General features: G+C 31.1%; 1 protein-coding gene across 1 annotated transcript in view; it reads right to left on the bottom strand.

The window, feature by feature from the left end:
* Positions 1–26080, bottom strand: part of LOC115885861 (adenylate cyclase type 2-like) — a 373787-nt gene extending 347707 nt beyond the window's left edge. Inside the window, exon 1 of the mRNA XM_030904883.1 lies at positions 25873–26080. Within this exon, the coding sequence (XP_030760743.1) occupies positions 25873–25885 (13 nt within the window). The 5' untranslated portion in view covers positions 25886–26080. The remainder of the gene's footprint in view (positions 1–25872) is intronic.
* Positions 26081–27055: the final 975 nt, after the last annotated feature.

Genomic DNA, 27055 nt, shown 5'->3' with positions numbered 1-27055 from the left:
AGTATCCTTCGAAACATAGCATTTTTAAAAGTTTGCCACTTTTAACTAGTAGGCTTTGGACCCCTTATTGATGATCTGCCCCTAATGGAACTCGAAAACATATTTTTCCAGCAAGACGAGACACCGCCTCAGAACGCTGAAATTATCAGCAAATATTTGCAGCCAATTTCGAGAATAATTGAATAGCTAACCAACATCCCAGCCGTTGGCTGTCGAGGCCGACGGACTTGGCATCTTGAATTTTTATCTTTGTGGAAGAATAAAGGTTTTTATTTTTAAATTGTCCGTATATATAATAATCTAGACAAAAATTAGAGCTATTAAGCAGTTATGCGGAGGTATCTTTTACCTCCACTAAGTTAATGAATTCCGCTAGAAATGTTCAGAAACGGTCCCGTCTGTCCATAACAGAAGACTTCTCATGTCTTGGTTTGCTATTTATTTTTATTGTTATTAGATATAGTTTAAATGTTATAATAATTGTTAAATATAGTTTAAATTGTTATAAAATTCTGCATCTCTCATTGCAAATATTATTTTCGTTTTAATTGCTGCTCACAGCTAGTATTTTTTTGCATTATGGCCAGCGCCATTCAAAGCCTACTAATTCAAAATGGGCGAATTTTTAAAAACTCTATATCTCGAGGAGGAATTCTATATCTCGAGCAAAATATCAAGTATACTATATTTTTAGAAAGGTAATTTTAAATTAATTTTAAAAAAATGTTATTTATTATACTTAAACCATTAAATTCTACGTAAAAAGGTGCTTTGGAAATGTTTTCACAAAAATGCAAAAGTTTCCATAGCAAAAAAGTTAAGCGATTTGTATTTAGCGATTGTTAAAAATGCACATTTTTGAGAAACACCCCGTAACTCCAAAACGGTAGCAGATATCAATGTGCGATTTTCATCATCAAGTTTTTGATAAAAATTGAGCTCGAGACACCGATATTAGTTTTCGTCTATCTCCTATAGAACAGGGTGTTTCCCTTTAAAAGGGTCTAATTTGGCCCACCCTGTACAGTAGTCAATACACACCGCCAGAGATAGAGAAGCAATGGATTCTTCAAATGCAAACAGCCATTCATGATTTTGTATGAGAAGAAGACACAATCAGTAAAATATATTATAACAACGTTAATAAAAAAATTAATTTGGAAAAGATGAGGTAACGGCAGATTATTCTAATTACAGAAAAATATTGCGCGCGACAATTTCCCGGAATATACGCGAACCGGATTCACTTAGGCAAACTTTTCCAATCTACCTCGGCCTAGACATTATCCTAAATAACGCTCCCGCCGAGTACGAACGAAAGGCTTGAAAAATGGAGGAAAATAAAGCCGGAATATCCGTACTTCGGCGTGGGATTCGCGCGAAATTAACGCCTCGACTTTGCCTATTTTCCGACTTGTTGCGACTACGCGATGTGCCAAAGAAATAAGGAGAGGCATTTTAAAAGTAACTCTGGAAAAATTCGATTAACATCAAAGTTAAAAACGCGATAGTGCAAATGGATTTCGGGAGGCAGGAAACTAGAAATTAAATTAAGTACTTTAAAATATAAAAAAAGCTTATGCACGGATTAGTCCACGGCCACACAGAAAGCGATTTTTGCGTTTTTTGCTTGAAGCGTCTTTTGCGACTAAAACAAAATAACAAGATTATATAGGAGAGGCCCGACCAAAAGCGTGTAGCGTTCGGCGTGTTTCGGAAAAGACGCAAATGAAAACAAATCAGTTTGTTTTCTGTAGCGTCTTTAACGATTTCTAAGATGAGACACCGTCATAGGCGGACGTAATATTTAATAATACAAAAAAAAATTAAATTGTATGCATTTCTAATATAAGTAATTTTATACAGGGTCCGGCAATAGTAAATCGGGCATTTGTAGCTCCTAGAATAAAAAACTTAAGAATTTTATTTAAGTGTAAACCTAAAGTATGTTCAAGGATGTATTTCAGAAAAATATTTAAATTCTATAAAATGGCTCAAAAAGGGGGAACACCCTGTATATTATTGCGTTTTTGGCTTTCTTTCAGATCACTTTACATAATCCTGACATCAGTAAATATGTTTCGGTAATTTCAGAGATATTAATAAATAATTAAAAAATATATTTTGTTGTTGAAAATGAAAGTTGTTTCCTTAAAAAAATTATTACAAAAAAACTTAACTTAAAAAAATTATTACAAATACAAGAACTGTCCTGAAATAAAAACTATATTTACTTTAGATGGTCTATACTTACTTTGCTGTAAATATCATAATCTTAAATCATACAGGGTGTTCAAAATTCTACGCCAACCTTTCTAAAATATAAAATAATTTTTCTTTGTTTTTCAACCAAACCAAACCAAACCAAACCAAACACCCTATATATTATATTTTTATTAGATGGAGTGATGGAATGAACATTTTTTGTATTTAGAGTATTTCAAAAATTTTAATGGTTTCGCAGATTCACGCACTATTACTTCATATATCTCGTTCAATGGTAATATACGATAGAAAAATCATTGGGTGGCTTTAATAAAAATTTACTGTGGAAAATGTCATATGAAATATAAAACCGCGAATATCTGCAAAACCGATAAAAATTTTGCAATACTCTTAATACAAAAAATGTTCAGTTTTTAATTCTCCATTTATTGAAAAAATAATATACAGGGTATTCCATTTAAAAAACGAAGAAAACTTATTTTATATTTTAGACAGTAAAATTTTGTACATTCTGTATGATTTACGATTACCATATTTATAGCAAAATAAGTACAGACCAAGTAAATACCAAAGATAGTTTTGATTTCAGGACAGTTCTTGTATTTGCAATATTTTTTTATGAGGAAGGTTGAAAAATAAATATATATATTTTATTTATTTAATAATATCTCTGAAACTATCCAAATATATTTACTCATATCATAGGATTATAATATAAAGTGATTAGAAATGAAGCCAAAAATGCAATTATATACAGGGTGTTCCATTAAAAAAATCATCCCGATCCACTCACACTTTTTTTCCCTACGGAAATTAAAATATTTTTCTGAAATATATCCTCGTACATACTTTAGATCTGCACTTAAACAAAATTCACAAAATTTTTATTCTAGGAGCTACAGATACCCGACGCACTCTATTGCCAGACCCCATATATTATTGTAGAATATATTTTTAGCCGACCATACCAACACTGAACCAAAAGTCGACATAAATATAATGAAAAAGTTCATTAATATAATGAATTTTGAGCCGATGAACGATTTCATTGGCACAATGAAAAGTAATTCATTAACTCTATGAACTTTAAGTTCATTAAATCAATGAACAGTGTTCATTAATTTGAAGAACACATTCATTGGTACAATGAACAGATTTCATTAATATAATGTACCTAAATCCTTATATTAATGAACCGTATTATTAACACAATGAAATTTATTTCATTGTATTAATGAACCGTTATCATTAATACAATGAAATAATTTCATAACCTATTTAGTTATACATTTAAAAGTCGACACTGTTAGTAACTCTTGTTACAGCGTATAATCGATGATGAAGATCGCTGTCATTGATATGAAATGTCACTGATAGTAATTTCCCAGCCAACTACCTGAAATAATTCTACTATAAATAGATTTCCATTTGAACAAGCCCTTAGCTACAAAGGTAGGGATTATATGTGTTTTCCATTAGGGATTATTAATAAAAAACAAGTGCAATAAACTAATAATAATTTATTAAACTCGATATAGCATATACAAATTAAAAATTAAAAAAATCGAACGAAGAGAATAGTAATGTTATTATTAATTTTAGGGTAAATTATAATAAGAAAATTAATTTACCAGTCTATATCCTGAGGTATTTCTATAAAAAGACCATTTCTTCATTATATTAGCTGTATCCTTAGACTTGATAACGTCTAGACGAATTTGCAACAGGCTTTCCAAGTCGCATCAAGTGGGTCCGATGTTAAATTGTCGAATTTGAGGGCTTGAAGGCAGGTCTCAACATCTCCTTCCGGTTCTAGAAGACGTATATCAAAATAATTAAAATGCCAAATATTAAAAGAACATTCGAATTTACCATAATCAGTTCCATGCCTCGACTTGTTACTATGTTTTTCTTCTTTTTGTTTTTTATCTTCTGAAACAAATTTGGAAACCGCTGTTTTAATGAATACCCACACCAGAGATCTCACACAGCGGAATTTGATTTGACAACATAACAAATTAACTACAATACGATAGGACTTTTATTTAAAATATTTAAAATATTGAAGAGAACACTTACCGCTCTAATGAAACTAAAGCCTCACTGAATAACTCAACCACACAGACGTTATTAAAGTGCCAAAGTAACCGATCAAGATGGCCACCATTTAAGTCCTAATATTTTATTCCTGATATTAATAACCGCGTACATTAATATAATGAATATGTGTTCATTAAAGTCTCAGCATTAAAACAAAGAAGGCATTCATTGGGACAATGAACGCGTTCTTTAATATTAATGAAAATCTTACATTAATTTAATAACCGGATTTTCATTATATTGATGAAATTAGATTCATACTATTAATAAATCAGGCATCGATCTATGATTAACAAATCATTAATATAATGAAAAAAATCATTGTCCCAATGAAAGAACAGTTAATAATCAATGTTCATTATGAACAATATTTTTTTCAGTGAATAGGTATGGTAGGTTATTAGGATCGGCAAAAAAAAAGTTTTTTTAATTTCACTCAAAATGAGTTATTTGGGTCATAAATGACCTAAATACAAAATATTTTCGTGGTGTCTGTCCGTCTGTCCGTCTGTAACACGATAACTCAAAAACCGCTGAACCGATTTTAACCAAATTTGGCACAAAAATACTGTGGCACCCGAGAATCTGGCCATTAGTTTTTGGTGGGGGTGGGGGGTTGGTAAGGGGGTATAGGAGGGGGTTAAAAATTTAAAAAAATCGTAACTCCAAAATTACAGTAGCTAGCGAAACGCGGTTTTCAAATTAAGATTAGGAATAATATTTGGAACAAGATTTGTAATAATATCAAAATCAAAGTCAAAGTCGCAGTTTTCGAGATATTAACATATTTTAGTATGGGCGGTTATACGTGCCTCCCGGCGCTAATTTTTTTATTATACTTAAGTTTAAATGGATGTTTGATAAATACACCCGTAAAACTTAAATTTTCAATTTTTTGAAGATTTGTTTAGTTATTAAAAAGTAAACGTTATTTTTATTGTTAAAAAATAAGTACCCGTACCTTACATAAAATATGTAAATATATAGAGTTTGAAAAATGTAAATAATTTAGAAATAAAATAGGTGTTCTGGTTCTGACACGTACACTTTATTTTACGTCAAGTCAAAATTAAAGACCAAAAACAGGAATTTCCTCATTGAAATGGATGGAAATGGATTAATTTATATTTCCATATTTGCAATCGATAAGAGAAAGAATTTTATGAATCTATTAAAATAAATTATAAATAAAAATAGCAAAAACTTATTTATGTGGTATATTATTCATTAATTTGCAATTATGATTGTTTTTTGAGATAAGGTTTTATACTAACTTTTAATATTATACCAAACGGTGGCTTGAAAATGACTAACCATGCATTCGCATATAATTTTACATAAAATAGAATGACTATCTGCAACTCCAAACCATCTCTAACGCAGTCAATTTGCAAATATTTTTATTTTTAGGGGGCAAATATTGCAAATATTTTTAAGGGTTGTATATTTCGACCCCAGAAACACAATTATGAGGGTTTTTCGCAAAAAAAATTGAAAATTTAGAATTTTTTTAAAAAAATGTTGGAAGTTTTTTTGGTTTTTATTTAAAAAACGTTTTTTGTTGATATTATGGCTACATACCTAAGTAGTAGATTAAATTTACCAGAAAGAAAATGTAGAAAAGGTCCAGTGATTCTCAAAATTTTAGCAAAAAATCAATTTTTTTGGAAATTTTCATAGTGAAATAACTGGTTATTTTGGATTTATTTGAAAAACGGTAAAGAAAAAATATGTTTCTTTGCGTCTTTTATCGAGATCTACCAGCTCTAAAAATATTTGCACTTATTTAATACTCGCCCTGTAAAACAAAAAATGTTGTTTATCTCAAAATAATAATTTTAGCACTTAGAACATTATTTACTTCAAATCTTCTTCTCTCAATTTAATTTAGGTTTACCTTACTTAAATCTTGCCGTTTTTTTTAATTAAAAATTTTAGTAACAATTTTAATGTCTCATTTCTCTAGGCGTATTTAAGTTTTTGAATTAGTTTTTTTTTGTTTACTAAATATTTTGTAGCAATAATAAAGTTACTAATACTACCTTACACAGGGTGTCTAAAAATTAATTTTAAATAATTACTGGCTTTTTTAAACGGCAATGACTTGTTTAACTCTAAAAAACACCTTGTATATTCGAGAGATTAATATATTTAACAGAAATTGATATTTTAAATATAATTATAACTATCTTGACAAACAATGTCCTCCCCGGGCCGAAATCAACAATCTCCTACATTGTTTCCAAAACCTACGACTCCGCTACTGTTTCCAACAGGGCCGTGTCTGGGGGGGTGTTTTGGGGGTTCAACCCCCCCCCCCCCGAAATTATGGCCGAAAATTTTTAAAAAGTAATGATCATTAAGTAAATAAGAACGAAACAAAAAAGAAGAAGAAGAAGATGGATGAATATCAATGACTAAAGAATACAAGGACATGTAACGTTCGGAAAAGTTTGACAGCATATTCTGCAGATAAAAATAAGTAAAAAAGTTCGTAAAAATTTATGTCCTAAGATGCTGCGTTCTGTAGGTACAGGGTGTAGAAATGTCATTTTTATTTCGTTTTTTTTTCAAATAATTGTTGGACTACAGTCCATATTTGGATGAAAATTAGTGTCTGGGTGTTTTTTGACATGAGAAATTTGGATTTCGATCTCAATATGACTCCTACTTGTAGAGGACGTCACGTATATGTTTTATAACTGTATCGAAGAGTAATAACTTTTCGCCCATACCTGTATTACAGTAATGAGTGAAGAAATATACATTTCCGCGGTATTTTATGTTTGTATAAAACTACTGAGTAAAATATATAAATTTACCACTATTTTTACGTAAAAAAGTCTCTTGGTCAAAATCGCTACAAGTAATGGTTCTCCAGATATTTGGAATCGAAATAGTCAATACATGTCATCTTTGACAAAAATTAGACATGTTGACTAGATGATTATTGGAATTAGACTCCAATAATAAAAAATCCTATATTATGTGTCCCAAATTGTGTTAAACACACCGTGTCAAGCGTCAAAGCAAAACAGACCTCAAAAATGTCCCTAATATTATTGACGAAAAAAAAAACTATATCGTTCTGGAATACAATAAGAATGTGCTCTCTGACGTTATCAACACGATATTTATAATCTTTAGTCAATAGACAAATCGCCTTTTAGTACACTTATTGGCATAATTACGAAGTATATTAAATATTTATTGTGATTAATGAATGCAATTACAGTGAAGAAGGTTTAACAGGCGGGCGGAAACGTTTATATCTGTTCCGATAAGGCCAGTTGGAACCAGATTACCAACCACGCTTGACAGTTTCAAAACATTGTATCAAATGTAGTGCCAAAAAGGTTTAAAGGTGTTTACACAAGTGAATTGAACTCATCAAGTCGCTTGAATTCATTTTAGCCCAATCAATTAAGTTAAAATTTGACAAAACAATAAAAAATAGACTCGAAACTCGTAGGTTCTGTAGCTCCTAACATAAAAAACTTAAGAATTTCGTTTAAGTCCATATCTAAAGTATGTATGTATTAGGATGTATTTCAGGAAAATAATTTAACCGCTACGGGGTGGCTCAAAAAGGTGTGAATGGATCGGGATGATTTTTTTAATCTGATCACTTTACATGATCCTAAGATATTTATAAGTAAGTTTTGATAGTTTCAGAGATATTAATAAATAAATTAATAAAACACATATTTGTTAAAACCTTTTTTAAAAAAAATATTAAAAATATAAGAACCTGTCCTTAAATCAAAACTATACAGGGTATAGCGCACCCCATTCGTCTCGGTTGATTATACGAAAACGGAAAGATGTAGAAATAAAATATTTTATGGGTATATTATGTCGGGAGGCAGTGTGCACAATTAAAATTATTTTGAAATATACAGGGTGTGTCAGAACTAAGATCCATACTAAAGTTATGTCTTTTCATATGGAACATCCGGTATTTTATTTCATATTTGGATCCTTGGACACAAAATAAAGCATATATTATAAGGGTTAAATATGTAAGCTTTGGTTTTTGAGATATTTAAAGATATGTAAATATGCATGCTATAATAAAAATGATTATGAACACCCTGTATATTGCTTTTCAGAATTAATTCTTGTGCTGACTTTTAAGCGAAAGAAATAAACTTTACTGAAACATTTGATTGCTTCGTTTAATGTACACAGGGGTATCAAAAATTGCTGGTTTATTTTAAATATTTATTTTACGTAAAAACTTCGTTATTTACGTAATTACAACAATTATTTAGTTTAAATACAATACCCTGTATTTTTAAAAATATATTGAAGCAGATTCAAATGCTCTTTCAAACTATAATAGGGTTTCCTATACCTATGTAGCTCAGATTTTGAATAAAGAGCAATTTTTCAATAAAATGACAACCAAGAGGGCTAGTGTGTCGTCATGGCTAGTCTTTCTAGTGATAGTAGCTATTTTCAAAATCGAATTTTGTTTATGGACTTTATTTAATTTATACCAGTTTACTTTTATTTAATTTACCTATGATAGTTTAATAAATAATATTTATTAAATATGTATTTATTATTCTATCAAGAAAAACGATGAAGTAGTTTATTGATTTATTTTACGATGACTTGTACAGTACGTCTGCTGGATCTGTGTCTATGAAAGGAATGCGGACAAAAAATATTTAAATAAACAGCAATTTATTTTATACGTCGACTTAACGAGTACGTCACCGCAAATCGCTCCGCCCACTCATTTTATTGGCTACTTGCAAATTTGTTGAATTTTTATTGATAGAACGCTTCGTCTATTTTTTTACGAAAAACATCGAGAGAATATCGTTTCCCCTCTCACGGATACCCCGTAGCTACAGAACGAACAGACGTACTGTAGATATATGAATTTTCTATAAAAGAGCCAATTACGGCAAATTCATTTTCTTCACTTCCAACGACAGGTTTCTGCCTAATAGTTTTTTTTATGAATCACACTACCAGCTCTGCGAAATAGAACAAGCAGTTTTTCGAAGGAACGCTTAGCAGGAAGATTCCTATTTGGATATCTTTGAGCATAAGCTCTTGCGGCCAAGAAGCAATTTTCCTCACAAAATAAAATCACTAGCAACATATCCATTCATTCCGCCAGCAGATACTGCTTTATTTTTCTTGATAAAATAATGAATACTTACTTATTAAGCTGCTGTAGGTAAATTTAAGTAAACTGTTATAAATTTAAATAATAATGTCCATAAACTAATGTCGATTTTGATAATTGCCACTGGCGAGACCAGCCATCTTGATTGCCATTTTGTTGAAAAATGGCTTTTTATTCAAAATATGAGCCAGATAGGTATAGGAAACCCTAATATAGTTTGAAAGAGCATTTGAATCTGTTCCGATTTGTAAAAAAATACAGGGCGTTGCATTTGAAATAACGAAGTTTTTATATAAAATAAATCCTTAAAATAGATCAGCAATTTTTGATACCCCTGTATAATTTTAAGGAAGCAATAACATTTTTCAGTAAAGTTTATTTCTCTACCTTTAAACTCAGCACAAGAATTAATTCTGAAAAGTAATGTACAGGCTATTAATAACCTATTTTATTGTAGCATGCATATTTAAATATCTTTAAATATCTCAAAAAACAAAGATTTTAAACATATTTAACCCTTATAATAAATGCCTTTTTTTGGGCCCAAGAATCTGTTGCGGACCCGTGTGGACTCGACCTAACCTAACTATATGTCCCGCCCTCAGATGACCTTAACATCGCATTAAAGAATAGACACCGTAATGATTCATTCGAACGTTCCAGAAAAAACGTTCCACTGGAATGGAGTAGTACATATGCGAACATTCGAAACCTTCTCTATGCACCTAACTCTTTAGTTGTGGGTATAAAATCAGAGGAGGACCGAAATAAATAGACGAGTACAGTTGACGCGCTAAATTCAAAATAAATTCTTTCTAGATAAATAGTTATAAATGGTTTGTAAATAGTTCTTTAAGTCTTTTATCGTTATTGTTTTTGTTAATTAGTGTTAAATAAATTGTGTTTAAATAAATTGTGACTTTCTATCCACACGGAACCGACGAAAAACGTAACAAATTCAAAAATTAAATAAAATACTAGGTGTTTGTTCCCTAAGAAAAAATATAACTTTGGTAAGGATAACCAGAAATCAACAGAAGAATTAAATTAGCATGCAGCACTTATGGAAGAAACTCAATCATATTTAAATCCAGAACGCCACTCTATCTAAAGAAGAAAACATTCAACCAATGTGTACTCTACCAGTTATGACCTATACATGCGAAACCTGGACCCTTAAAACGGATATCATAAGGAAACTGCAGGCCGCACAACGCTCAATGGAACGAAATATGCTGGGAATAACCAAAAGCGACCGTAAAAGACTAGAGTGGATACGACAAAAGACGAAGGTAATAGATTCACAGAGTCAAATCCCCCAAATGACAAGGAGTAGGACACCTGGCAAGAAGAACGGACAACAGATGGATCACAAAAAACACGAGAGAATCTATATATGTGAGGGAGGCTACACAATAATTGGAAATGGTTGAATAAGCTGAAAATGATGATGATGATGACGACTTGGCTGTAAAATCAACAGGGGAGGCAATATTTGGATAGTTCAAAATTTCTGTACGATTTCCTATGTTTCCAAAGACCATGCCGGTATATGTTTTATGTCAAAAATATAGTGATTGCTTCATATTCAAAAAGTATTTGAACACGGTCCCGCGACTTCCTAGCTACGTCACTGTTGTCTCCTATAGTTTTCGACATCCCAACAGTGGGGGTTGAATTTGTATTACCCTGTAGGTAGTAAATTTGGAAAAACATTATGACGTAGACGAGCATGTTGATCGCTTCGTAGTACTGAATAAGCTGTGAATTACAAATATAATAATAATCTAATAATAATAATAAATGTCTTTATTTAAGTCAGTTATAATAACAAATAATGATTACATAGATTTTTAGACGGCGAGATCTAGCATAGCTACTCCATCTAACCGTCGCAGAAAATATGTATAAAGATATAAACAAAATATTTATCCATCTATATGCAAATAGATTCTCCCATTTATTAAAAAGAATGTATTTTATTTTTTAAATAGTACTTCCTTTAATTTATATTTAAAACTAATTATACTTGGCGAATTTGTTACAGTATCTGGTAACGAATTGAACAGTTTAGCGCCGTTGTAGCTAAATGACCTTTGGAATAATGCAGTGGAGTGTTTTGGTATTACTAATTTATTATTATAGCGGGTGTGCATGCCGTGAACTTCAGACCCCTTTATAAGCTTTTGTCGAAGATAAGTTGGAAGACCGGTACTCAATATCTTAAATACCAAAGTTGACAAGTGAGCAGTATATCGTTCCTCCAGAGTAAGCCAACCTGACATGCCAAAGAGCGGTGTAACATGGTCGTACTTTCTAATACCGTAGCTGAATTTCAAACAATAATTTTGTAGCTTCTGCAGACTTAATTTTTGACTTGAAGTCAAAGCTGGCCAATACACTGTGTCACAATAGGACTGACAAGAAAGAATCAACGCATCACACAATTTAAGTTTAATATCTGAATTTAAATAGTCTTTATGCAAATACAGTTGTTTGAGTTTACCATAACTTGACTGAAGCAATCTAGAAATATGAGTTTCAAATCTAAGTCCAACATCCAAATATAAACCGAGATTACGACAGCAGTCAGTACTGTTTATAATATCATTATTAATTTTGATCTTAAAATTAGTATTATCAATAATATTTTTCCTATTCCTCCCAAGCAGTACCATCTGAGTTTTTTTTGCATTAAGAACTAGACCGTGTGCACTAGAAATTTTGTATATCTCCGCCAAATCTGAATTAATTAGTGCCACTGCACTGTTAGATCGAACCTCCTCAAAAGAAAAATACAACTGAAAATCATCGGCGTATTGATGGGAGGAACAATATTCGAGGCATTTACAAAAGTCTGCAGTGTAAATTGTAAATAATAGTGGTCCCAGAATACTGCCCTGTGGAACACCTCTAGTAATTGATACAGTATCTGATGATTTACCATTACTAAAATTCACTTTCTGCTCTCTATTCTCTAAATAACTTTGAAAGAAATTAACTGTGCTACTATCTAATCCAAAATATGACAATTTTTTGCATAAAATAGTATGGTCTATAGTGTCGAATGCTTTGCTATAATCTAGCAAGACTAAACAAGTGTTTTTATGTTTATCATATGCTCGGAAAATATTATCAGTGACATCTAGCAGAGCTGTATTAGTTGAGGCTGTATTAGATGAGGGCGAAATCCGGACTGCGTACTTGGAAGTATATTGTTTTTCGCTAAAAACAGACTAAGTTACTCATGGACTACTTTTTCTAATATTTTTGAAAGTGTAGGCAGTATACTGATGGGCCTAAAATGAGAAATTAAAGTAGGTTTTGAAATCTTGGGAATGGGTATTATTTGAGACTGCTTCCAAGCAGATGGACATATGATGTACATATGATGTATAAAATTCAAACTAATACACAAAACATAAAATGTCCATTCCAAAATTCGAAGTTTATTTGATTGTCGTTAATATAGCAGAAATGAGAGAACTTGGTATCTGTTAAATCCATATTATTTTGTTTATTTTCATCTGGATCGCGCGTTTTTGGCACTCGGCAGAGCGCACAGAGCGGTGGGATATTTATAAAAAAAATCGTCTTTCTCTCTCGGTAGCCGAACAGCTGAACTGGATAATTTAGGCAATTTATCGCCCTGTTTATGCGTCGGGAGACGGACAAACAAAAATAAACCCGCTCTTGAATTTTTTCGAATCATATTCATACACAGTCCCCCCGAAAAATGTTGCTGTGCGTGTTTGAAAGTGGTAGACAATATGGTGTGAATTTTGAAATAAAATATCATTTTGGATTGACATTGAATTTAATGTGGAAATTTTACACCGTGTTGTGACTTGTATGTATCACATACAGGGTTCGGAAAAAGTCCGTTGGGCATCTGTAGCTCCTAGAATAAAAAAAAATTGGGAATTTTGGTTAGGTGCAAACCTAAAGCACAGAACAGATACAAATCCTAAAGTATGTACCTACTAGAATGTATTTCAGGAAAATATCTTAACATCTACAGGGTGTATCAAAAAAGTGTGAGTTCCTTCGTTTCAGGTCACTTACATAATTACTGAGTAAATATATTTCGATAGTCTCAGAGATATTAATAAATAAATAATAGTATATTATTCAAAGAGCATATAATGGTGGCTGTTATTCAAGCAGATGAAGTTTATCAGCCTGCGGCTCGTGTCATAAATCATCCAAGTGAATAACAGCCATTATATGCGAGTAGAATACTATACTTTATTCAGGACTATCAAAAAAATTTAGATAATACTAATATAAGTTTTTATTTTTACTGTCAAAAAAATATTGAACAAGTATAACGAGTAAGTAACATGAAAACAAAACATTGAAATTTTCTTTAACTAGGTAGCTAACTAATTTAGCTTTAACTAATTAAAACAAAAATTATTTATTTATGTTAATGGTAATGTTTGACAGCTCTTGTTTGAAGTTTGTATCGAGATATCCGTGGAAGCGGTGAATAATAAAACCGAATAATGAAAGCTGGATGTTCTCTATCTATGTTTAATCCTTTGTTAGTCCAGTCCAGTTGACGGAAGATTTCTTCTAGTGTTGCTGTAAAAAGCTTTGGGGATATCGCGTCTCCCTGTCGTGCTCCTTTCCCAGTGGGGAACTCTGGGGTTGTTTTGTACATCATTACTCTTGCTTGGGCTTATTTGTATATATTCGCGAGAGTTTCTATCCCAAGCAGCATTTGGACGCCGGGACAACGTTGTGTCACGCGACCAAACGTCGCGTCGGGGCGCAACGTCGGCACAACCTCCCGCCAACCCTAGTCTGCACTAGTTTGGAGAATAATTTTTGGGTCGAAACGACGTTGGATACCTACGTTGGCTAGCAGCCTAATTTAGTACAAACTGCAACGTTGTTTAACAGCCTAATTCACAGAAATACGAAACTATAATAATATGGCGTCTAAGTCGCGTTTGTTGTTTAGGGTCAAATATTTCAAGTTATGTATTAAAAAAGCAGTAATTGCTATTTTAGGAACGAAACATTTCCTTATTCAACAACATGGCGGCTTTCGCTTTGTTGTTTTGGAGATTAAGATGGAGTAGTTCTAGTAGTCGCATACTGGACTAATAAAGTCGCAGTTCAGCCTTAACAGGAAGTATACTAGTCGCAAGATTGCCTAATTTAGTCATCCTAGAGTCTAGCTTGTGCCGCCCTCTATATACTTAATAAACGAGGGAGTGGATAAAGTATCGGTAATATGTCGATGTATATTTAAATTTATTTATATGTGCCTTTCTTACGTCTCATTTTAATTAAGTTTTTTTTATAAAAACAAAAACAGCACTGAACTGTCTGACTGAACAGAACAATGAAGTGAAAATTTAAGATTTAAGGTTATGGTTCAATACAGTTGCAAAAAGGTAGTGGCTCGACGTCCGACAAACGTAAGAATAAGGAAATCTAAACAACGTTGGAATTAGTAAAACAGACGACGTTTGCATAACGTTGGAATAGGTCCTGTAAGTGACGTCGGAAAACTCTTTATTGCCCAACATTGTAACTACGTTGTCCGAATCAATAAAGATCACTTAAGCAAAAAAGGTTACAAGACAACGTCTATTCGACGTCGCAGAAGCTTTTACTTTGTTGTAGTACTAGTTCAACGTCGGCACAACGTTACAACAACGTTTACATTTATTTTAATACCCAAGGTACAGAGCTAACTATTTTTTGTAACTAATCCAACGTTGTGTTTAGTAAACATGTGGTCGCAAGTCGTGAAAATGCTTCTTGGGATATAAGGCCTGTCAATAAATATTATAGTCTATAAAGGCTATGGCTAGTGGAAGTTCGTATTCTTTTGTTCGGCTGATTCTTTCGGTTTCTCTTAGTGTATGTTTGTGATCAATCGTTCTGAAGCCGCTTCTAAAGCATGCTTGTTCTCGCGATTGTGCAACGTCTAACGTGTTTTGTATTCTGTTATATATTATTTTTGTAAATATCTGGTATGTTATTGATAATAGGCTATATCGAGTCGCAAACCTTCTCAAAGTCCATAAAGGCTATGGCTAGTGGAAGTTCGTATATTCTTTTGTTCGGCTGATAGTTTTTCTTAGTGTATGTGGTACAGTGAAAGTCGGAAATTCAGGAATTGTTAACATTCACTAGGAAATGCGAACAATTACGCATTAGACCAGTGAATGTTGTAATTTTAAGCAATTTATCGACTTATTAGTAATTGTTAGTAGTAATTTCTAACATTTACTATAGTGAAAGTAACATTATCTAAAGGTAGCCAGTCAAAGTTATTCTATTGTACAGGGTATATATTCATTATCTCATTTGTTTTTAGAATTATAGCCCTATAAAAACCATAAACTTGATGAAAAAACATGTATGATTAATTTAAAAATAAAAAGTTCCCAAATTTCTCATTTTAGTCAAATAACTATCTGGTCAACATGTTTATTTTTTGTCAATAATGACATACCTATGTTTTGATTATTTCCATTCTAAATATCTTGAGAATGGATTGTACATTTTTTCACTCAAATGATATTTTTTCATTCACGAAAATGTACATTTTTTCACTCAGCAATCTTATGCAGGTACGGAAAAAAATTGTTAATTTTCAAAAGAATTAAAAACCATGTAGGTGGCGCCCTCTACAAGTAGGAATCATATTGACATCGAAATCAATTTTTCATAGAGACCTTTTTTTATCCAAATATCGCATAGAGCTCAGAAATTATGGTAATAGAGAACAACGGCATACGGTCGAGTCGGCCTATAAACACGTAAACGTTTACGTACGCATGCGCATTTCTTATATTTTTTTTTTTTTACACGTAAAAGATTCTTTGCGTCTACGTATCATATACGTATTATTTACAAATATACTCAGGGTTCCCTATTTAACCCCGTGTGCAATTTCTGTGCCGTAAGAAAAAGACAACATAACCCAGCTCCATATTAAAACTGCATAAGTCTATTTCACCCGGATATGGATTGAACTGCGATTGCGCCAAACTCCGATTGATCGTTGTTTTAGTTCTCTTTGGATTACTTTTTATTTGTGCGCGTAAAAGAGTGATTTTGTTTAGTTTATTGTTTCCAACTATTTTTTGATATTTTTCCAACTCCATGATAATGTGTTATAAATAATAAAAATATAAATAAAATTGAAGGTTAGGTGAAATGTCAGTCAACCACTTCCCTTTACAAACATCGACCAATGAAAACTTCTTCAGGTGAGGCATGCGCAGTTAAATGAATATCCGGGTGAAATAGACTTATGCAGAATTCCATATTGTTCTTTCACTGTTTGGGCTTCACTTTTTGGAGATTAGGCTGAGTATATTTGTAAATAATACGTATATGCTACGTATACGTGCCAGCAGCGGCCGACTCGACCGTATACCGTTGTTCTCTATTTATTGGGAAAACTTGAAATCGTCCGATTTTCACCAAAATTGGTATACACACTATTTTGAGGTCGTAGATTACGAATCTGAACATTTTTCTTGGCGGTCTCTTACCGTTTTTCAGAAAAACAGAAAATTATTTCAACATTGAATTTTTCTTTATTTCGGCTCTATAAAGTAATAATTTCACTATATTTTCATTATATTATAGTTTATCTAAAAGCTACACTTGATTGGAGATAGAAAAATGTCCAAATTTTTACTGAAAAACACTTTTCTTAACAAAATAACAAAGAAAATTGAGACCAGATGGAAGTTTGACATTTGATATATCCTTCTTTCTCTCTCCTATGTAAGGAGAGAGACAAAATAAATATATTCTAGACCTAATCTAGAAATTTGAAAATTTACAACATTATCATATCTTCTATTTTTTCGGATGATTAGGGATTTTAAATAAATTACCTATTATGAGATCGACAATAATTAAATATACCTACCTATATCAACAAAGTTACGCGGAAGAGTTTTGATTGCATGGGTTTCAACTTCTATGCGGAGGGGGTTAATATTTTTTTTTATATTATATTTATAACCACGAAGTTGCACAAAAGAGTTTTGATTGCATAGGTTACAACTTCCATGCGGAGGGTGTTAATCTTTTGTTGTTGTATCAAAAAAAAATTAACCCCCTCCGCAAAGAAGTTATATAAAGACTATTTATAACCACGAAGTTGCACGCAAGAGTTTTGATTGCATTGGTTTTAACTTCTTTGCGGAGGGGTTTAATCTTTTTTTTATATAATATAACAACAAAAGATTAAGACCCTCCGCATGGAAGTTATAACCAATGCAATCAAAACTCTTTCGTGCAACTTCGTGGTTATAAATAGTCAGATCTCGTTGGTAAAATAACAATTATGGGAAGTAGCCGTTCTTCTCGCGACCGCCTTTCGTAATCCCACAATGACCGAAAAAAACACGCTAACTTTAGGTTTAGCATTGGCAACGTTGCTTTAAATGCCAGAAACACATAACCCAACATTTTCAGATTGTTTACAAATTTATTTTAGCAAATTTTCCTCTATTATGCATAGAATTGGTTAAAAAAGTAACAGAAAATAGCAATAACATCATTGTTATTGAATACCTAACAAAGTATGTGCTAGAAAACCTTAAAAATATGAGAAATTAAGAAAAATTCGATGTTGAAATAATTTTCCGTTTTTCTGAAAAACGGTAAGAGACCGCCAAGAAAAAAGTTCAGATTCGTAATCTACAACCTCAAAATAGGGTGTATACCAATTTTGGTGAAAATCTGACGATTTCCAGTTTTCCCAACAATTACCGAAATTATTTGAAGAAAAACGAAATAAAAATGAAACTTCTACACCCTGTATCTACGAAACAAAACATTTTAGGACACACGTTTATACAATTCAAATCACCTTGTAAATGTATAGTCCAAGTGGAAAAATGTGTGTACCAAGTGTTAAAATATTTATACCCCGATAAATTTTCTAAAATGTCAGAATGGGGTCTAAAAAATGTTTTCTTTAAAATTAATTCCTTCAGAAACATGCACAAGCTCACATTTTTTTTCACAACTCTCTTATATCAAACTATACATCAAATGTAATAATTTTTAAGCTTATTTATAAATATGGATTTATTTTAGTATAGAAATATGCTATCTATTCTTAAAATATGTAGCAGACTAAAAAAAGAGTATTTTTTCGTTTATAATATTTTGAATCTTGTATAGGATTTCATATAATTTTTGGGTTATTTCTAAGGAAAAACCACAATTTCCGCCAAAATTAATCTTTTTTACGTGCCGCAAACCTAAACTAATCTCTCGTACGTTTGTTAATATTTCCGTCGGTTTTAAGATGTTTATAATAGGTCTGATCAAATAAAATCCATATTTCTCTCCCAAAAACTAGTCTTTTAGAAATATTGGATACTTTTTTAGCGAAATGAGTCACATAAATATTCAGGTATATTCAATTAATAGTTGTCTGAAAGCCTGCTTATATTTTTAAACAAGATATTTTTAACGCAATCAATTCTAATTCTATTTAATATAATAAATCGTTTTTATTAGATTGAAAGGAAATCTATCTATGCCTCCATTGATAATAAAAGTAACAAATGACTATATGATAGAGCTTACTCTACTTTTCTATCTATCTTCCTTTCCAGTAAATACATAGTATATAAAGATCAAAAAGTGATATTAACAGATAAGATATTATGAAGAAAGTAAGTGTGGAAGAAATATGAAATATAGATGTTTATAATTCAAATCTAAAACGAAAATTGAAAATAATGCTATGTTTAGTAATGTTATGCTTATGTTTCGTAACATAAATCGCTTTTTGTTTCGAAACATTTCACCAAAATATGGTTTCGGTACATAAGCTGTGTTCGAAACTTTTAAGAAACAGATGTGACTCACATTTACAAAGGTTTCGTACCCGTTTCGTGCCTGGAAAGCTTCCATAATATATTTGATATTGGATTTGGATTTTGTTCTGCATTTTTGGCAAAATGGGGAAGACTTAACAATTTAAGCATTCCACAAGTTTTTATAATACTATAATTAAAAAAGCAGAAGGAAGGACATATTATTATTATGGTGAGCACAAATTCAGATATTTTTCTTTTTACAGCGATTTCTTCTTTACAGCGATTTTATAATTGTTTACTTAACGCATTACAGAGATGACTTGTTTTAGGAATAAATGTAATAACAGCCACTACCCATACCCAACAGGAGACCGAAGAAAAATTAACCAGCATACGTTTTTTTTTCTCTTTTTTCCACAATGGAATACATGTTTTTATGTTTTATTTGTGTTATAATAGTTATAATAATATATGTTTTAATTATTTTGACCAGAAATGTTGATTGGCGTTGTTGACAGATGACTAGTTCGAAATTTCTACACAGATAGCACTAAATACTAAATCGAAACATTTTGAAAACATAATATTTAAGGTTTCCATTTATTGTCGATTAATTTTCGAAACACGAGTTGCTCTCTTTTTTAGACACAAATATGATATAATGCAGATGATTTGTATCCGACTCCATGTCAATTTTATAAAATTTATATAACAGACCATGATATAGGCATAAAAATAAAAATCTATATTTCAAACAAAAAAAAATTGTGAAAAAATATTTTGTAGCAATAAATAATGATATATTATAGAAGGGGCATGGAAAATATGAAAGTACATTATTAAATTAAACGATGAATTAATTTGCTTTTGCCAGACATTTTTTGTGCGAGAAAACCTAAAAACAAAGATCTTAACACAAAAAAATTATGGCGGAGGTCGACATAGACTATTTTAGTTTGGTATTTTGTTTCTTCGCATTTAAAAACAGTGGCTGCTGAAAACGGGAACATCTTGGACACAAATTGCAGAAAATATTTCGAAACATTTCCTCTAAAAGTCTTGATTCCGCATCGAAACATTTCAGGAAACGGCTTGTGCCACCATATTGGAAACACATGCAATAAACCCATATAAAATATATATATAGGTTTCGAAAATGTTTCCTATTTGTGGCATACCGTTTCTCCATTTTGTGTCAAGAAACAGATACGATTATTAGAAACATTACCTAAAATGTGTTCAAAAATGCTACTTGGGGAATCATTGATGCGAAATTGCTGACTCAAGCAGTTGGATCTGAGATAGGAAAAGTGAATACAGTTTTCGGTTTATCTATGTAGAGCAATATCTTCAAAATATTCAAAAATTACATAAAATTTAGAAAGAAAAAAATAAATAAATTACATTATTAAATTACTATGATAATTATATATTATATTAATGAGAGCAAAAAACACAAGCACACGCAGAACTTACAATTCCTTAATAATTAGAACTAAATTTTAATATAACCATCCACATTCCATGCAGATTGCTAAATTAATATTTAATGATTTCCGAACACATATGCATGCACACGAAATATGAGGAGTGTAAGAAATTTCATTAAAATGTAATTAATTTTTGTGAAAAATAAATGTTAGACTCCGATTTTTCCAATAAAAAAGTCCAATATGAACTGCAAATACACTGTAAAAAATATACATCCTCTTTGAGGTTTAAAAAAAGGAATTCAATTTCTACATTCAGAAGTCAAATATTAACTGAAATTACTCAAAACCCAATCATAACAAAATCTCTATTCTCAAACATTCAATTAGGTTCTGCACACCACGCTTACATTGCTTGGAGCTATGTGAAAATATGAGTTCAATTATTGCCGTACATTATCAACAAATGTTACTCAAAATGTATCGTTAATTTTTGTTACCTACATATGGCGAACAGTACGTATATTCGAAATTGAATGCTGGAATTCTAGTTCTCGATAAATTGCAAAGTATGACTAATGGATAATTAGAAAAAATACAGAATTTTTTTTTGCAAAAATGCACAAAATATAATATAGTCTGTCAAACGGGAGAATCCCTGACATCGTAGTGTTTAGTAATTTTGAGATATCGTCTGTCGAAATCTTCACTGATTTTTTGGACAGACTCCTAGAATAAAAACCTTGGGAATTTTATTTATGTGTAAACCTAAAGTATGTATGAGGATGTATTTCAGGAAAATAGTTTAACTTATATAGGATGGCTCAAAAAATGAGTGTTTATCGGGATGATTTTATCTGCATTTTACCTGCATATTATTGCATTTTTGGCTTCCTTTATGATCACTTTACATAATCCTAAGATATGAGTAAATATATTTCGATAGTTTCAGAGATATTAATAAATAAATAATAAATATATATATTTTCCAGCTTTTCTTTAAAAAATTATTGAAAATACAAGAACTCTCCTGAAATCAAAAGTATATTAGGTATTTACTTTATATGGTCTGTACTTACTTTGCTATAAATAGGGTAACCGTAAATCATACAGGGTGTTCAAAATTCTACGCCAAACTTTCTAAAATATAAAATAATTTTTCTTCGTTTTTTTAAGGAACACCCTGTATATTATTTTTTTATTAGATGGTGCATTAAAAAATTTCCATTTTTTGTATTTAAAGTATTTCAAAATTTTTAATGGTTTTGCAGATACACGCAGTATTATTTCATATGGCTCTTTCAACGTTAAAATACGAGAGAAAAAACATTGGGTGGCTTTGATAAAAATTTACTGTTTAAAATTCCATATATATGAAATATAAAACAGCACTGATAAAAAAGATAGACTTGAACTAAAGTCGTCATCGTTCTTGAAAAAAAAATTAGTGGCAAGAGAATTTATTTTAGCGTAAAAGAAAATATTTGCGAAACCGCCTGCGAAACAAAATTTTGAAATTCTCTAAATAAAAAATATGTTCAATTTTTAAAAGAAAAAAAAAAGAAAAAAATAATATAGGTACCTACAGGGTGTTCCATTGGAAAAATTGTTTTATATTTTAGAAAGTTTGGCGTATATAAAAAATATACATTTTTTATATATTTATTGATATCTCTGAAACTATCGAAATATATTTACTCATATCTTATCTTTATCTTTATATTCAATAATATACAGGATGTTCCTTTTAAAGAAAATCATCCCGATACACTCACACTTTTTTGAGCCACCCTATAGGAGTTAAAATATTTTCCTCGTACATATTTTAGGTTTGCACTTAGACAGAATTCTCAAGTTCTTTATTCTAGGAGCTACAGATGCCCGACGCACTATTGCCAAACCTTATATACCTGGTTGGCAATTCTGGCTTTGGGTGCAGATTTTCGTCTGTAAGAAGGATATAGATACAGTCAATACGCTCAGTACAAAAAGATATAGTGAATAAAGAAAGAAGAGCAAGTATTTTCCAAGGCGGACCAAATATAGCGTCAGATTAAGTGGTTGTGTAATCTACAGTACTAATCACTTCGCATCTTTTCTCTCCGACTTACAAGATCGCTATTGCGATTCACTCTATGACAGACACTGTATACAGAAGTGCCAAACCGATTATATCCACATATCTAAAAATGTACTAGTAAATAAAAATAAGCATTATTTTAATATACCAAGAAATAAAAATAAAATATAAATTTTAACCCACATACGAATAAATAGAATATTTTAAAACTTTATCGAAATATAAAAATCTTAGAAGAAATGACATAGTAATTATAAAATCTAAATATTCTAACATATAATTATTAAATGATATTTTCACGATATTCATAAACTACGAGATAAATAAACTATACAACAAATAACGTTCACTTTATCCTGACATCAATGTAATCAATTAAAGAACAATAAACTGTTATTAGCAATAAAGACCAATTAAAAAAGAGTGTTAGTTGTATTATCAAAGATAATAAATTTAAATAATAATAAATTTATAGTCTTGTTTAATACCAGGGTTATATATTCAGTATGTATATAAAAACTCTTTTATTATTGACATTTTGAGAAAAATGCATTCTTCATAAAAAAATTTTGCTTGTTCTAAAAGGGTTAATCCCGATTATCCTTTTCCAAATTTCTATACCGTTTTGGAGAAAATTAAAAAAAAATTGGTCAAGTGCGAGTCGGACTCGCGCACGAAGGGTTCCGTAACATTCATTATCTATACAACATTAGACACTCCAGAGAATAGGTACATTAAAGAAATGCTAACTTCATGTTAAAAAACGGAAACAGACGCCACCTGTGTATAAGTAATTTAAAAAAAATGAAGAAACACGTTACTAAAAATTGTATTAATCAATAATCAATATGTAAAAATATGTAAAAATTAAAAAAAAACGATTAAAAAAAATCACCTTCACTAGGATTCGAACCTGCCTTACTACGGCCTAACGTCATAGCAGCGTAAAGTCCTAACGCTTTAACTACGCGGCCACCGAGGACTTGAAAGATTCTATGTAAAATTCTTACTTAAAAGAAAATGTTTAGTGAAAGTACTTTTTTATTTACAAACATTTATTTAATTCTGTTTTTAGTATTTGTTCTTATAGCGGCAACATAGATACATTATCTGTAAAAATTTCAACTGTCTAGCTATAACGGTTCATAAGATAGACCTTTGTGACAGACGGACGGACGGACAACGAAGTCTTAGTACCTAATAGGGTTCCCGTTTTTACCCTTTGGGTACGGAACCCTAAAAACATGAAAATATAACTGAATTCCTAAAAGTTCTAAAAATCAAAACGCGTTTCTATGATAATATAACTTCCCTTTCATTCTTTGATAAATTTTTATTGATAGAATTTTAATTAACGTCATATTATTTGCTGTTTTAAGATGTTAAAGAAGCACAATATCTATTTAGTTGAATGCTACGGAAAGGGTGATAATAGTTATCGGAAAATATGACACTTTAATAACAGTAAAAAAATTATGTTAATCAAAATAATAACCATTATCAAAGAATGAAATCGAAAATATATTACCATAGAAACGGTTTTTTAGGACTTTAGGAAAAATTCAACCATATTTTCATGGTTTTGTTAATTTCCTCCAAAACGGTATGGAAATTTGAAAAATTATATAAACGGGATTAAGAATTTCAGAACAAGCAAAAATTTTTATGAAGAATATATTTTTCTCAAAATGTCACTAATAAAGAAGTTTTTCCTCTTGTAAAGAAAATCCGGACATACTGTATACAGTGTGTTCCAAAAACCATGTGCCATCTCTCGTGGGGAGATTCTTCGCGTAAAAAATAAGATTTATTTTTCATATCAACATAGGTCCGATTTCGTAGCTACAGGATGTTAAAGTCTTAATATTTTTCGATTTATTATAATTTTCTTCCAAGTACTTTTAGCGTTTGGAATGAATTTTTGAGGGTAAAAATTACTCTAAATGTGACATTTTAAAGTTAAAAAAGTGTCGACATATTCACCTAAAATGTACATGTACGCCACTGACTTTTTTCTCGTGTTAGCGAAGTAGTGTAAGCAGTTTAATGCAGATTAAATGTTGTCTCTTGATATTTTGTCCATTTCGGCCTCATTGAAGGAAGAGATGCAGTTTTCATTAATTTGCCTTGATCCAAGTCTAATAGCAACCTTTCAAAAAATTTAATATCATTAACTTCCGAAAATTTTAAATAAGTACTCATTAATTCCTCATCAAATAATATTAAAAAAAGTTCCTATAAACATGGGTATGGAAATGCATAGTTTTAGAGTTACAGGCTGTTAAAACTTTTTAAAATTAAGTTTTTTGTAATTATTTTAAATACCATTATTTTTTATTTGAAATTGTTGCAGGTTGGACTAATAGTAATAATATTTAATAATAAATTAGATAAAATATATAATTTATTAATTTTATTTTTCTTTTAATTTTATTAACTGTGATTAATAAAATTGTATTTATCTCATCAAGGAGGCCGAATTCGGCAAAATAACAAGAGATAACTTTTAACTGGCATTAAACGGCCTACATAATTTTAATATTAAAAGAAAAAAGTCAGTGGCGCGCATGTTTTTTTTTAATATTTCAGTGATGCATACGGGTTGCACGTTCCTGATGAATTTATCGACACTTTTTTATCTTATAGTAACTTTTACCCTCAATATTTAATTCGAATCACTAAAAGTACTTAGAAGAAAATTATAATAAATCAAAAGATTATTAAGACTTAACACCCTGTAGCTACGAAAGAAAGCAGAATCGGACCTATATTGATCTGAAAAATAAATCTTATTTTTACTTGAGAAATCTCCCCACGAGAGATGGCACATGTTTTTTGAAATACCCTGTATGTATAGGCAATATTTTTAAAATAAATATCCATGCGCTAAAACTTTTTCCGAAAAAAATAAGTCTTCAACTTTCATTGAGTTTATGTAGAAATGTTTTCTACACATCAAATGTGAATTCACGTATTATATTGAAACAATGTAAATATAGATACCACTGAAAAATATTAATTACTAATAGGTATATGTACATACAAAAAAATGTAAATAGAGTTTACCTTGCTCGCTCATGGTAGTCAGTAACTATACAAACTCCAGCAATAATACAGTAAAAGCAAACCAAACAATCACCCAAAATAGTTCAGGAATATTTTTTATTCCTTTTTAGCAGCAAGAGTCTTTAAAGAGTTTCCCGCCAAAACGTGCTCATAGCGACGTCGCGCGTCGTCGATCTCTAGATAGGCGTCCGTCGCGTCGGCGTCTGTATCCGACGCCCGTCGCAAATCAACTGGTGGAACGCGTCTTGCGATGATGAATAAATATAAAAAATTAATGTGGTGCGCGCACTAATACATTTTGCAGTCATCTCCCGTAATTTTTTCGCCGGTTTCACTTTCATTAGGCGGTAGAAAAAATGTATAACGATGTAAGATGTGGAAGATGGCGTAATTTATGGAATTCTGAGGATTATAGTAGTGATCGGACATTTATACCTCGAAATTCAATTACATATATTTCATATCAATTAAAATTTTTGTTACGTAATCGAGGGCGCAATTTTTAAATTTATTGTTGGCAACCATGGACATATTCGGCGCCGGATGATTAATAGACGGAGAGCTGGCTACATAAAAAACCTTATCATCGTTACATGGCTATTTTTTTTGTGTGATGTATCCTTTTGTGTAGCCATTGTGAAATAGTCATGTCTGCCAGCGCGATCCCGAGGCTTAAAGCGGGGGCGGCCAATCGAAAGGGTGAAATTTTGACACTAAAATATTATAATGTACACGAGTTATAATTGCCAAACAGCTTTTATTTATTATTAAAAAACGGTGTAAAATTGTTGACAGACATTTTTCTCGTAGCTAAAATGCCGGCAGACAAGGCGAAAGTGGCATGGAATTTTGACAAAAAAATCATCGCATACATGCATGTCAATTGGTGGAATGTCATGTTTATTGTTTATTTATTTAAAAAGCCGTATGCAAAAGGGCAGACAAAAAAATCGTGGATCAATCAGCAGTGGACAGTTATCAAAAGGGCGATATTACTCTACAGGGTGAATCTTGAATAAGAGCAAATATTTTCAGAGCTGGTAGATTTCAACAAAAGAAACATATCGTCGGCTTTATGACGAAAAGGCGTATCTCGATTTTTGGCGATTTTGAGATATCAACGTCATGACATGCCCAATGGGTCATATTTTAACATAGCGAACTTGCGCATCTCAATATTGTA

The sequence above is a fragment of the Sitophilus oryzae genome, unplaced genomic scaffold (assembly GCF_002938485.1).
Source record: "Sitophilus oryzae breed Bouriz unplaced genomic scaffold, Soryzae_2.0 scaffold_465_pilon_pilon, whole genome shotgun sequence".
Lineage (NCBI taxonomy): Eukaryota > Metazoa > Arthropoda > Insecta > Coleoptera > Curculionidae > Sitophilus > Sitophilus oryzae.
Note: the sequence above shows the minus strand (reverse complement) of the source record. Positions and strands in the feature narration are given on the sequence as shown.